Source organism: Rhinolophus sinicus, linkage group LG07, assembly GCF_036562045.2.
Source record: "Rhinolophus sinicus isolate RSC01 linkage group LG07, ASM3656204v1, whole genome shotgun sequence".
Classification (NCBI taxonomy): domain Eukaryota; kingdom Metazoa; phylum Chordata; class Mammalia; order Chiroptera; family Rhinolophidae; genus Rhinolophus; species Rhinolophus sinicus.
In genome coordinates, this window is record NC_133757.1 from 49,632,663 (window position 1) to 49,646,645 (window position 13,983).

The 13,983-nt window shown below is 43.9% G+C and overlaps 1 protein-coding gene across 2 annotated transcripts in view; it reads right to left on the reverse strand.

The window, feature by feature from the left end:
* Positions 1 to 640: 640 nt before the first annotated feature.
* The window catches only part of MICU1 (mitochondrial calcium uptake 1), a 180,341-nt gene continuing 166,998 nt past the window's right edge, over positions 641 to 13,983 (reverse strand). For both annotated transcript variants that reach the window (XM_019745859.2, XM_074339573.1), the window contains exons 11-12: positions 5,757 to 5,846; positions 641 to 1,597 (exon numbers count right to left, since the gene is read on the reverse strand). In XM_019745859.2, coding sequence (XP_019601418.1) covers positions 1,437 to 1,597; positions 5,757 to 5,846 — 251 coding nt within the window. In that variant the 3' untranslated portion in view covers positions 641 to 1,436. The remainder of the gene's footprint in view (positions 1,598 to 5,756; positions 5,847 to 13,983) is intronic.

Sequence of the window (13,983 nt, forward strand, 5' to 3'; positions counted from 1 at the left end):
TTCCACAGGAAAGCTGAAGGAGAGGCTTTCAGACCTGGAAGAAACTTTAGAGCCCATTGAGCTCAACCCTATCTGTCATTTTACAGTTGAGGAAACAGATGGGAAATTACTTGCTTACTGAAGGCCACACTGAGGGGCAGCTGAGTCCATAGAAAACACTGGTTGCTGTAGCTCTTAAAACTTAGGACCACCATACCAGGTGACGTCTCATAGGCGCTACCGCCCGTCTTAGTTCCTTATCGTGGGGGATGAGTAATCAAGGGCTATGTGCGTTGGCCCAGGATGAAATGCTGTCCAAACTATGCTGGGACAATGCCCCCACTAACCTCCAAATGTCCTCACTTCTTGTTTGGGCCCAAAGTTGCCTTTCAACAGGAAGAACCAGACTCTGGTAGAAAGAAAACTGGTATGCGGCTACCGTGGTTTCCCTGAAAATAAGACTGGGTCTTATATTAAGTTTAGTTCCAAAAGGCGCATTAGGGCTTATGTTTAGGGAATGTCCTCCTGAAAAATCATGCTAGGGCTTCTTTTCCGGTTAGGTCTTATTTTCGGGGAAACATAGTAGCAGGATCTCAAACCCAGGGGAGAAATGCAAAGTGCCCCAGAGGATTCTAAAATAAAGGAGACAAAAACCTTTGGGGGGGTTTCTTGCAAACTGTTATAATTAAAGTGATATTTTACAAGTGTTTATGACAGAGGGCAGACAGGCTCTGGGCCAGGCCTCAGCTTCAGAAGCATACTCCTGGAGGGGAATGGCACTTGCAGGGAATGTGAACTCAATCACTGCTGCTCATTAAGCAGAGGCGCAGTGGAGTCATAGGGAGCGGAGTGAGCTGGTAAGCAGCTGCTTTAAATTCCACATCTTGCTCCATTCCCACTGTGCGCGTCACCTTCCTGGAGCAGGCCGCAGAGCCACCTTGGGGACTGGCCCAGGCTTCCTGCCAGCTCAGGGTGGCTCAGTCACCCTCATTATCATTCATCACAGACTTCCTTTGGCCTGCCAGAGGTTTTCCCAACTTACGGCTTAAAAGCACCAGCAGGAGAAAAAGCAAGGAATGTTCTTGTTCATTTAAATCCACAGCAAAACTGACTCGAGAACTGGGTGTTTCCCCAGGTTGGCATCTGTGAATGTCCCTGCATTCTTCATCCGTACGGTGCTTGAATGGGTAGTGCTGTTGAAGGTACCAAAAGTCTGAGTTTTTAGGACTTCTTCATGTTTTTGAGAACCTATGGGGATAGCCATTGGGCAGAATCAGAGCCTCGCGGAACACTGGGACGGGGAGGGTGGAGAGGGGCAACTGGTTGAATCCTGAGAGCATTCCCAAAAGGAAGGGAGCAGTATTTCCACAAGGAGCAGCAGGAAGGGCTGTGCCAAGGCTCTGCTCAAGGGGCCGGGGTGCTTGGGGAGGAGGAGGTGGCCCCTCTTGACGCCTGCGTTACTGTTTGGGCAAAGCGAAGTCCCAGGCAGTTTCTTGCGCACATTTCCACATGGCCTGCATGAGGCGGGTGAAGCCCATGTCTTTGGGCTTCTCCAGGCCTCTCATCAGCCGCTGCTTCATGATGGAAACAAATTCCTTATTGCTCAGCTCCCCGTTGCCTAGAGGAAGAGGCAAACACAACAGGGATAAGTGGAGGCCTTGGAACAAAGACTGAGAAAATTCCATCGTTCACACAGTGTGGGTTCCAAAGCCCAATGCTCTCGCAGCCAAATTCAATTCTCTCGGCTTAAAATAAAGTGGTTTGCTCCTTAATGTTTCCGACTGCATGCAACTCAGTGACAGTTCAGTGTAGTGTGACGAATTGGAATGAGAATATATGTCAGGTCCTGTGTTAGGTGTTGTGAATAAAGCGATAAATAAGACTTTGTCCCTTGAAATACTCCCAGATTAGGGGAGAGGCAACAGTGTGTTTAGTGCCATAATGGGGTGAACAAAGAATGCTGTGGGGGTCCTGGGGAAGAATACCTAACCCAGGCTGGAGTGGTGCAAGTACAGACCAGTAAAGGCTTTCTGGAGGTGACTCTTGAGTTGGATCCCAAAGGATGAACAGGAATTGGCCAAATAAAGGGGAGTGAGATGGGGGAGGCATTTCAAGGAATGGCAGCACCGTGAGCCAGCACACAGGCAGGGAGCAGCATGGCTGATGGAGAACCCCAGTAGTCAGGTACACTCCCCACAAAGGTGGGGGCGTGGCAAGGACACTAGAGGCAGGCAGGAGATAGGTCCCCAAGGATCTTGTCTTTTTGTTAAAGGCTTTGCACTCTATCTTCCTGGCATGGAGCACCAGGGAGGGCCTGGAAGTAGGGGAGTGAGATGTAGTTAATTTCCACTTTGGATAGATTTCTCTGGTTGGATGTGTGGGGATGGGCCTGGCGAGCGGCATGGCTAGAGTATGGGAGCCAGTTAGGAGACCTCTGGAATAGTCCAGGTGAGAAGTGATGAGCGCTTTTCATGGTGAAAACCTAAATCACAATCTGGTTTTGTTAGCCCATTTTCTCATGGCCTCTCTTTCCACCTGCTTCAGTGGCAGACTCAGGTCTGGAAGAGAACTTGGAGAGCATCTGGTTTACCCAAAGGTCACCTCTCAAATCACACTGAACAGTAACCACCACATAGTAGAAAATGGTTACTCTTTGACTAGGTGCCCAGGAATAAAGGTCTACTGATTAAAAGAATGGCAGCTATTACCAGTAGTGATACGGCAACATGAAACCAGCAAACAGACCTCCCAACTAATGATGGGTCTGGGAAGAGAGTGGAAAGAGGGAATAAATGGTTTCCTTTTGTAGAGTGTATCTGAAAACCTAAACTGGCCCATGTTTTCTGGCTGAAGAGAGCAGCCTCAGAGATACCTCACAGCAAGATTAAACAAGCAAACAAACACAGGTAAAACTAGTCTATGGCACTAGAAGTCAGGCATGTGGCTCCCCTTGGGAGAGGAGGTGACTAGAAGGCAGCCTGGAAGGGTGACGAGGGGTCCTCTGTGGTCCAGGTAATGTGATGTTTCTGGATAATGGTAGTTACACAGGTATGTTCGGTTTTTAAAAATTTGTTCAGCTGTACACTTAACGATATTTGCACTTTTCTGCATATTATACCTCAATATAAAAAGTTTAAAAGTAGGTTGGGGCTCTGCCTGCCACAGGCGCAGCTCGTTGGCAGAGGCTTGGGTGCATTCGGGATTCAGCTCCACCCGGAACCCACGGCAGGGCCGAGGGAGGCATCACTGCCGGAGGTGTAACGGACGTGAATACTGTGACAAGATGCTGAAGACCGCCCTCATCCACCAGGGCCTGGCACGTGGAACTCGCAAAGCTGCCAAAGCCGCCAAAGCCTCAGACAAGCGCCAAGCCCATCTTCGTGTGCGTGCATCCAACTGGGATGAACCCATGTCCATCAGGTTGGTGGAGGCCCTGTGTGCTCCACACCAATCACCCTAACTGAGGTTGATGACAACGAGCGAGTGGAAGGGGCGGGCCTCTGTAAAACCGACGGGGAGGGAAACCCTGTCAAGTGGTTGGCGCACTTGTGTGGTGGTTGGGGCTATGGCAGAGTCTCAGGCCACGGGTGCCATCGAGGAGTCCTTCAAACGTAAGACATGAACTTCAAATGTGGCTTTTGTTAAAAAAAAAAAAAAAAAAAGCCTGGCTGGGCTGAAAAGTAATCAGTAATATGGCTAATTAAGAATGTAAAATGTAAATAAAAGAACAAAAATGTCTAAACAAGATTCTTAGTATTTTGTATAAAAAAAGAAGCTTAAAATGAAAAAATCTGAGGTCATTCACTCAAACTACATGGGGTTTGCTTCCTGCTTCCCTAAGGCCAGGCTGACCAGTCTGACTGGCTTCTGTTACCTCTGAACTGGGTATATGACTGAATGTCACTTATGTGCATATGTGACCTGTGAAAAAGTCTGTCTGAAACTTGGAATTCTCTGTCCTCTGACATTTTGACCCAAGACCCTGCACTGATGGAAATAACAATGGCTCTTAAATTTAATATCGACTTCCTTTTTTCTGTAGATTAAGAAAATAAGCCCCAGAGATGGTAAATGATTTTCTAAGGTGATTCAAGGAGATATTGACACAGCCTGCTTCTGAAAGGCTGGAAGATCAAACATCATTTCCCAGGAGAAACGGGAACTGTGAGGCTGGTTGCCTTTATTCCCACATTCACTTCACAGACCAGCTCAGGGTATTGGCCTCAAAAATTATAAAAATAAATGTTTTTTGGAAAAAACTGAAAGCACCTAAATGCGATGAGAGGAAAATAAAAATGTAGGCCGTTAATCTCTACAACAGTGCTGTTCATTAGAATTATCTTTGCTGGGGAAAATGTTTTTATTTGTGCTGTTCAGTACCATAGCCATTGACCACGTGTGGCTACGGGGCACTTGAAATGTGGCCGGGGAGACTGAGGATCTGAGATTTAAAGTATATTTAATTTTAATTCATTTACATTTAAATAGCCACATGTAACTAGTGGTGTCATACTGGAGAGGGCAGCCTAGAGAATAAGCCACCGCCACCTGAGGGTGAGGCCATCTTGTCCGAGCCCTGGGACTTCCCTTCACTCACACCTCGGATGTGGGTGCAGGTGGCAGATTTAAACAACTCAAGCTCAACTTAATAACTAAAATAAGTTAATGAACACCTGTTACATGCAAAGTACTAGCCGAGGTCCTATGCGGGGAGGGAGGGTGTCCAAAGATGAACAAGACTTGTATAATAACTACCCTTAAAAAGCTCATAGTTTAACAGAGAAGGTAGGTCCCGTACACAGAGATACAGTGTAATATGCAGTGATGCAGACAAAGTGAACCACGCTAAGGAATGAAAGAACCAGAGTGATTCGTTATGCTGGGGACAAAATGCAAGGTGTCACAGAGGCAGAAGCCTTTGAGATGCTTCTAGAATCCCATTAGCCCTGCTTTCTGGAGGAAGATGAACGCTGGCTGTAAGACCAGCAACGGAGGTGATACATACAGAGGGGGCAGCACAGCTTGGACGCACATCTGGCTTTGCCATCGGCTACTACATTTGTGATCCTGGGAAAATGACTTAACCTCTCTGAGCCTCAGATTCCTTATCTGTAAAATGTGGTTGATAATTCCCATGTCAGAGAATTAAATGAGCAGCTTAGTACAGTGCCTGGCTCATAGGAAGCACTGAAAACAGGAGCCTCCATTGTGAATATTAGTGTTAGTCAGCCAGCGTAGCTGAGAAATAACGCCAGAGAGGAGCGAGGATCTCTTCAGTGGGCCAACTCAAGGGCACTCAGGCAACAGACTTCTGCGAGCTGCAGTATTAAGATGGGGTGTGCAGGACTGAAACATGCCTTGGGAGGTGGAGAGAGCAGTACCCATCTTCATTCAAATACTAAAGTGCTCCTACTAAGCAGCTGAACTGGCTCCAGTAGTTTTGTTTCCATTGCTTTCAAGCTTTTCTATTTGAGTTTATTCTTTATTTCACTTTAAAAACACTACTTTAGTTGAATTGTTTCCATTTTTAAGATCCTTGGGGTCACATTTTAATTTAGGCCTACAGGCAAATTTGAATTACAAGAAGAAATGGAAAACACAAACCAGGACCAGGGGTTATATTTCTCAATGTCATGATGCTGAGGGCTGAGCTATAGATGTGGGAAAGGGGTAAGCTGAAGAGGTGTAGGCTAGTGCATTGGAGCTGTCTGGAAGGCTCCATTATAAACAAGGGCAGGAGGCTCTGTGCCCGCCTGACCCCCGGGGGCCCCACTCACCATCACAGTCAAAGAGTGCAAACACCACATCACACACATGGTCTGAGAGTTCCACTTTAGCCACTGTCCTGGCCACCTGCTGCATGGTCACTGAAAGAAAGAAAGAAGCTCAATTTGCACAGCACAGGGACTTTCATTTTGCCTTCTCTGAATGGGGGATAAAACTACTCAGTCGTAACAAAGAGCTTTCAACTGTATTTAAGTCATATTTTTTAAAAATGATAGTTTTAAATCTATAACCCCCCCCCCCTTTTCACCTCAGGTTCTATTCTACTGCTGCTATACTTTAGTAGGTGTATACAGTTAAGTAAGAATGCCTGATACTAAGTTTATGGAGACAGAAAGTAGATTGGAGGTTACCAGGGCTTTGGGGGAGGGAGGAATGTGGAGTTAGTGGTAATGGGTAAAGACTTCTGTGTGGGGTGATGGAAAAGTTTTGGAAATAGTGGTGATGGTTGTACAAAATTGTGAATATAATTAATGCCACTGACTTGTACACTTAAAAATGGTTTAAATGGCATCTTTTATGGTATATATTTTACCACAATAAAATCCACATAGTATTTAAGGATGGGATGCTAACAGTCTAGGAGCATGCAGTGGTGGTTTTTCTAATAAATTATTACCAGAAGAATACCTTGAAAAAAATATAGACTGCCTAATATTACTATAGTCCCCATGTTGGCATTTCCCTCCCGCTGGAAAGAACATGATAACAAAAAGTCAAGGAGGGGCAGCCGGATGGCTCAGTTGGTTAGAGCGCCAGCTCTTAACAACAGGGTTGCGGGTTTGATTCCCACATGGGCCAGTGAGCTGCGCCCTCCACAACTAGATTGAAAGAACAACGACTTGACTTGGAGCTGATGGGCCCTGGAAGAACACACTGTTCCCCAATATTCCCCAATAGAAAAAAAAAAAAAAAAAAAGTCAAGGTTGTAACTAGGAAGCAAAAGGAACGGGAATTGGGGAATAAGGAGGCTTATCTCGGTGCACTAAGGCTTCACCCTTCAGTTACTGATTGACAGTTTCTTGCCCCTCCTCCCTGCAAGTTTTCCACCAGCCACTTGTCCTTTCTAACTGTGCCTCTTGGGATAAGCAGTGGCCCCCCATCTCACTAGTTCAGTATACAGCCTTTTTTGTTTGTCTTTTCCCAGACCTCAGCAGAAAATCTCTCTTGCCATTTTTCTCTTACTCTGACATTTGCTGTTGAACATTAGCAATCATGTGAGATTGGTTCTCATGAAAAACAAACCAGGAAGGACTAGGCAATTTTCACTGCCTTTTCTCTTGATTTATTCAGATCTAGCTACATCTATAAATTCTATATGTAATTATAAATTATGTTACTGTTTGTAAGCAGTCTTAAGTGAGGTAAAACTCAGAGGAAAGAAAAGGATTAATTTCTACATATCCAGAAGCAATGTGAACTTAAACAGAGTCAGTGTGCCTTCTCTGCTTATTTCATTCTACAGCTTCAGTTTTTTCTTGTCATGTGTTTCTGCATTCGACCTTTCACTTCAACTCCATATATTCATTCCCCCCAGGTCGGCAGATACACATACCAGAGCAATGCAGAGGCGCAAGGTGAGGCAGTAGGAAAACTGAAGTCTCTCATCCTGGCTCTACCACCCACATTCTGTGTGAACCCGATGGGGTCGCTGGATCTCTTTAGATTTAATTTTCTCATATTCAGATAAGGGGATGTCACAAGATAACTGTGGCGGTGGCTTAAGAGTGCAGAAAACCATTTATTGGTATTTTCTAGAATCTGAAGGTGGGGGTGGGGATCTTGTCTGGCAAAGGGCAGAGGAAAGGTGGTATTGGTTATAAGCTAGTGTTCAGAGCCTCTGGCTGGCGGGGGAGTAGGTTGATCAGAAGGGTGGGAAGAGCGGTTCCTTTTCCTGCAGCGTTGGTGGTTGTTCATACCACAATTTCCCTCAGGATGTGAGTTAGGGTGAAGGAGGAATCCATGTCCCTCGGAACTAGAAGACTTAAGCAGAAGATACTATTGTGATGGATGTTCCTGAAGTGCGGATAACTGCTGGAGGGGGAGTTGGGGAATCTACACAATGGTAGAAGTTCTAGAATTTAGAAACTTAGCCTCAGAGGTCTAGACACTCCATTTTTCTCAGCTGGCCCGGAAATAACTGATTCCTGGTAACTAAATGGCAGGGGAGGAACAGAAATCAGAAGGCCAGTTTACAGTGAGAATAGTAACTGTTTAGAGAACTAAAATGAAAACAGCTGGCTATTATACTTCTCAGTTGGAAAATATACTAAGGAAACTCAATTCACCTCAGAAGATTGCTCAGTGAGAAAAACAATCAGATCAGAGAAAACTGAATGCTGTCCAACTGTGATCACCTACTGAATTACCCTTTGCAGCCACAGAAGTATGTCCTGAGAAGTGGATCAAAACCTGTTCTATATTAGATAAACAGGAATGCTTTTTTGTTAACCATTCCTTTTTCTGCATTTCACATAACTGAAAACTGTCCTCTTTTTCTCTTTCCCAGTTCTTCCCTTCTCTCCGGGCAAAGTGCCTATTGCTAATTCTTGATATTCCACGTGCCCAGGCTTCTCCCTACGAAGGTGGGCCCTTTCTTCTACATTAACTAAAATAGTATCCAAGGATGTCAGTGAGGGCTCTTGAGAATTTTTAGTGACCAGCTCATAAAAGTGGTACTAAGTGGCTGTAGGAATAGGGACTTCTGGAGGCCACGAGCAGGACCGCCTCATTACAAATGCTATCTCTTGACAGTTACAAATTATGTTCTGCCTCACAGGGAGGGCTCTGATGCCATGTGCACTGTAGGAGGAAGAACCAGGGCTGCTAAGTCATTGTCGCTCCAACCAAGGGGATGTTACCAGCCAGCAAACAGCCTGGGGGGATGCCCTCTCTCAGTCCAAGATTTTCAGGCCCCCAGAGTGTGAATCAAAGCAAAAGAGGAAACAACATTTAACTAGATGGTGTGCTGTCAAGCTGGGAGTGCTTGGGACAAGTGGGATGACAGCAGGTCACAAGCCAAGTGCCTGACAGCTGGTCCTGAGAGTTGGCTCAATCATATTTGCTTCCACATCCCTGAATCAATCACAAAGTCTTAATTAAACCAGAGCAAACAGAACAACTGCCCACCCCCCCGCCCCGATATTGACTTCCCCATGCAGACCAGTTATTGGTACTGGGATCTGGGCCTCCCCTCTTTGATGACGCTAATTGAGTGATGGCTACACTTCTAGTTTCCAATCTGAAAGATGTCCACATAGAGCATGAGCACTCTGGAGAAGGCCTACGTTTCTGAGGCCTTATGTATTCCTTTTGTACAAATCTGGTCCAGTTGCCTGAACAATAGATGGACATGAGACTGGGTAATTTCTACAAGATTGGGATAGGGAAGTATTTGTAGAAGTGGGCTCAATTGGCACTCAAAGATGTACCATCTGGCTTTTTGAAAAGTCCAGGCAGAATCTGAGTTGTGCCAGGTTCCCAATTTACTTTCTGGCATGGTCCATGACTGGACAATTCAACAGCCGAAAGAAACACGTGCTAGCTTTGTTGGACTATAATGTCAGAAAGTACATTACATAAAACTATGTACCATGAGAGTCACCCAGAATAAAGAAGACTTCTACAGTCATAAGAGCCCAAATATCCAATAGAATCAGAGAATCTCAGAACTGGAAGAGAGCTCAGAGGAAATATGAAATCCAGAAAAGTTACATAACTTGCCCAGGGTCACAAAGCTAGGTGGTAGCAGCTGGGTCTAGGCTCTAGGTCTCCTGACCTCCCGCCCAGTGATCTTTTCCCTGTACACACTGGGTCCACTTGATCCCATATGTGGACAATACTATTCCCCTCCAGGAATCTGTCGCCCTAAATAACAGAAAGAGCTCAGATGAAAGAAAAGCCAAACTGGGAGATACTCAGTGCCAGTGGGCAGGGGTGAGTACGTGAATGGCCGGGGGTTGTGAGCAGCCAGCATTACAATTTGACCACAGATATGCACAGTGGAAGACACTAGCATTCCCTTGGAACTTACGGACAATTTCAGGGATGACTTAAAAGGTTTATTAAACTGTAACCCAATGAAAAGCATATGAAATAACAGCGGTTGTGGGAGCTCTTCCCCACAGCTACCTCTGAGGCACACATACAGCCATGGACAGCATGACCCAGTTAGGAGCTGCCTTTCTCTTCCTAATGCAAAGGTGTTTGGAAAGGTGATACTCCAACTTGGGCTGACAGGCTCTGGCTGTGTGGCCATGTGACTATTCCTGCCTTCCTGGACTGCTGTGGAGAGAATCAAAAGCTGGCTTGCGACTGCCAAGGTTAAATGAGGGGACACATTTCTGTTTCAGCCCTGGAAAGGCTTATGATGCAGATGTCTTAGTTTCCTAAGTCCATTCCTAGATGGCTTTGTAGGGACAGAGGGAAGGATTTTCCCTTAATGAGCCTTGTCCTTTCTTTTTTATCTTCTTCCCAGATACTTTGGCTAATACAACACTTATATTTCAACCTGATTCAGGGTGTGTGTGTGTGGATAGCATTTAGTAGAACTACAATTTAAGGAGCCAAGAGCAATGCAATCTACTACTAATAAAAAATAAATTTCTTTGCATGGTGCTTTGGAACCATTGGCAGGTTGACCCCCTCTTTGCTAGGCTGCCCGCCTGTCAGAGGTGATGGTGGTCCTGGCTCCTAAATACTGGTATATGCCATGAACAAAACCTGCAGTCAGGTTTTCTGAAGCTCAGAGCATCATCCCAGATAACTGCTTCCATGGACCTATGTGATGAATCTGGTACAGACTGATTTATAGTAGTCATTGCCATCATCCAGTATGGTATCTGGCTTCATCAAAAATCCTCACCACATTTTGTCAATAAAGGGCAAGCATTTCTACCAGCACCATTGGCAGTCAGCGATTTCAGCTGACACACCCAGGGGGCAATCACAGTTTAGTGCAGGAAATCATATGTACCATTAAGATTGAGAAATACATAGGAGAAATGTCAGATATATTAATAGACACATAGGAGGCACAGTGGAATAGTCTGTATTTGGTAGAAAGTACATTTGGGATCTGAATTCTAAAGGATTAAAGAGACAGACCGTTCCAGATCTGTGCATGTTTGGTAGTGGGTGATGGGGGTGGTGTGGAGGAATCCGCTTGAATAAAGAACTGAAAGCAGGAAGGGATGCTAATGCCTGACTCGAGAGCTAGAACAGCAGGTGCGGCGGGGGACAGCGCATCAGGATAGGTTTTACAGAGGGCCAGTCAAGTCTCCTTGCAAATAAATCTTTATAACAAAGCCTGGATTTATTTGGAGACCAATTTACCATACTAACTTGCTTTTCCCTCTTAGACTCTTTAAAATTTCATTCTTTTTATTTTAAGAAGTTATTTTTCATTTGTTCATACATTCACCTGTTCTGAAATTCAAATGGTATGATGAATTGAAGTCTCCCTCCCCACCTTATCCCCCAGTTGTCACCTAGTTGTCCAGAGGCAACCAACATCTCCAGTTTCCTCAGAAATATTATATGGATGTAGAATCGAATATTTATTTTTCATTTCTTCTCACAAAAATGGTGGTATGCTACAATATAGTTTTGCTTTATTCATTTAACAAGGTATCTTAGAAATAATTCCGTAGCAGTTCATAAACAGTTCCTGTTAACAGCTGCATAGTATTCCACTGACAGGATGTATCATTATTTAACCAATTCCTAATTTAGCCTAACTTCAGTCTTGAGGAGGAAGTACCTTTCTGGCTCCCCGTAACAAAATTACTTCTGTTGTGCTCTGCAGTCAGCTTCAATCTCTGATAGCTAAAATGACAGCAACTGATATATTTAAATTCAGTTTGCTGAAATTATAGGAAAATCTAAATACGTTTCACATTTAAATATGTCTTATGAAAGCTTCAGAGGCTTCTAAGAGTAATGAACCTCGAAGTCCCCCAAGAAGCAATGCTTGCAATAAATACTAAATTGCTATGTTTCCCCAGTTGGTGGAATTCCTTTCTGATCCTTTTCTGTGTAGGATGTAATGTTGGCTGATTTTGTCCTTACTTATCTATTTATGTGGATGTTTTGACAGTTTATCCCACCCTCGCCCCCCTCTCTCTCCCACTGGTTATCACGAAGCAACTCTCTCTCCTTGGGGTGCTTATAAAATTTTACTAAATCACAAGATATCAAAGCAACATAGTTAAGTGAGACTCAATCCTTAGAATTGCTAAGAGACTTTAAATTAGGGAAAATAAACCAGGTTTCTGCAGAGAAATTGCCTCCTAAAGCAAACAGTTCTTTCAGAATTTGAGTTTCCTTGTCTACATCATGAATAATTTTACTTCAAAAAATGGATGATTTTGTCTTAAATGAATGGAATCCTGGCCAACACTCCTCTTTCCATATAAATGTTTTTACAAAATGAAATGATGAACTGAAGCAGTGGGACTTGCCTCCCACGAACTTTAAAAGAATTTATAAAATAGGAGCTTTATTCCCCATAACCACCTCCCCACACATCTTTGTGACATTTCTGCCTCCTGTCTTCATGCTATGGCTGCCTGTGGGCTCCCCCATACATTCTTGCTGTGAATTTCCCCCTATTTCTGCCTTCACATGTAAGCACTGAGTCCCATGTGTACTTTTCTAGGTCCTTCTAGCAGCAGGAGGTGCCATGTACCAGAGAGGACAGTGGTATGGAAGTCAGGGGACCTGAATCTCCGGTCTGGTTTGCATCACACTAGCTATGATTTGAGCAAGTCATTTCCTTCCTGTGTAAATGAAGAGGTTAAAAACAATCAAGTAATGGTTTAAATAAAATGATTTCTAAGCGCTATTCCAGTCAAATTGTATGACTGCCATGTTGTTGTTGTTTGTTTTTGGGTACCATGTCTTAAATCAGTTAAAATGTTTACATCTTCAGAAATCCTCAAAGAAAATCTAAAGGTGGGAATTTCTGGAATTATAGCTGGTGTGCTGGGCAGAATTCTGAGATGGTTGCCAACATTCCCACCTTCTGGTATAATCTCTTTGGGAGTGTGGTCAGGACCTGAGAATATGATGGGTTACTACTCCTGTGATTTAGTTACTTTATATGGAGAAGGTAATGGGATAATCTCTGCCATGATTACAGTTATGTAAGAATCCATCTCAGCACACTAGAGTGATTCTCCTGCTGGCTTTGAAGAAGTGAGTTGTCATGTTGTGAGAGAGCCTGAGAAAGGGCCACATGGCAAGGAACTGTGGTGGCCTGCTGAGAGTGATCCCTAGCTCACAGCCAGCAAGAAAAAGGGGACCTTAGTCCTATGACTGAAGAACTGAATTCTGCCAAAAACCCAGGTGGACTTGGAGGAGGACCCTAAACTCCAGATAATGTATCCCTTCTGACACCTTGATTTCAGCCTCGTTGAGACCCTGAGCAGAGAACCCAGCTATGCTGTGCCCAAACTCTGACTTGTAGGAGCAGACAATAAACAGCTGTTTAAAGCTAAATTTGTAATAATTTGTTATGCGGCAAGAAAGCTAAGTGGGGAAGGTATTTATGGTTGCGAATGTCCTTCTGAGTCAAACCTTACTTTATATATACCTGTGTTCATTTTAGGTACATTTTACAGAATTGTCACTCTTTTGCAACTACTAAACCAAGCTCCATTAATTAGCTCTTATAGAGGCACTAGCCAAAGTGTAATTAAATTTTAAATTTCTGAAAAAGAAATTAAAACTGCCACCTTTCTTTTGGGAATTCAACAGCCTTGCTCTGATTTCAAATGTATCTGATAATTATAAGTTAGTTCATTTTCATATAGATTTGGCTATAACTTTAGGCTATAACATGTCCCTTAAGACATTACTGCATTCCATAAAAAACTGATGTAGTTATAGTCATAGAATTTCAAATCTGGGAGAATCCTTGGAGATATTTAATGTAACGCTAACCTGAGTGTCACAGAAATTGTGACTTGCTCTTGGTGTCAAGAAAATTAATGACATAGGAAAGTGTCATAGTCCTATTATTTCCTTCCTCACCCTAGGCTTTTATTAGAGCATTTCACCTTCCTTCCAGGATCTGATCATGCTTAGAATTAATTCACTCATGTATTCAACATTAACCAAACATCTACTGTATATACAGCATTGTTCTAGGCTCAGAGTAGAATATACAGATGTGGAAAACATGGTTCATGTCCATGAGAGTTTATAGTCTAGTAAAAA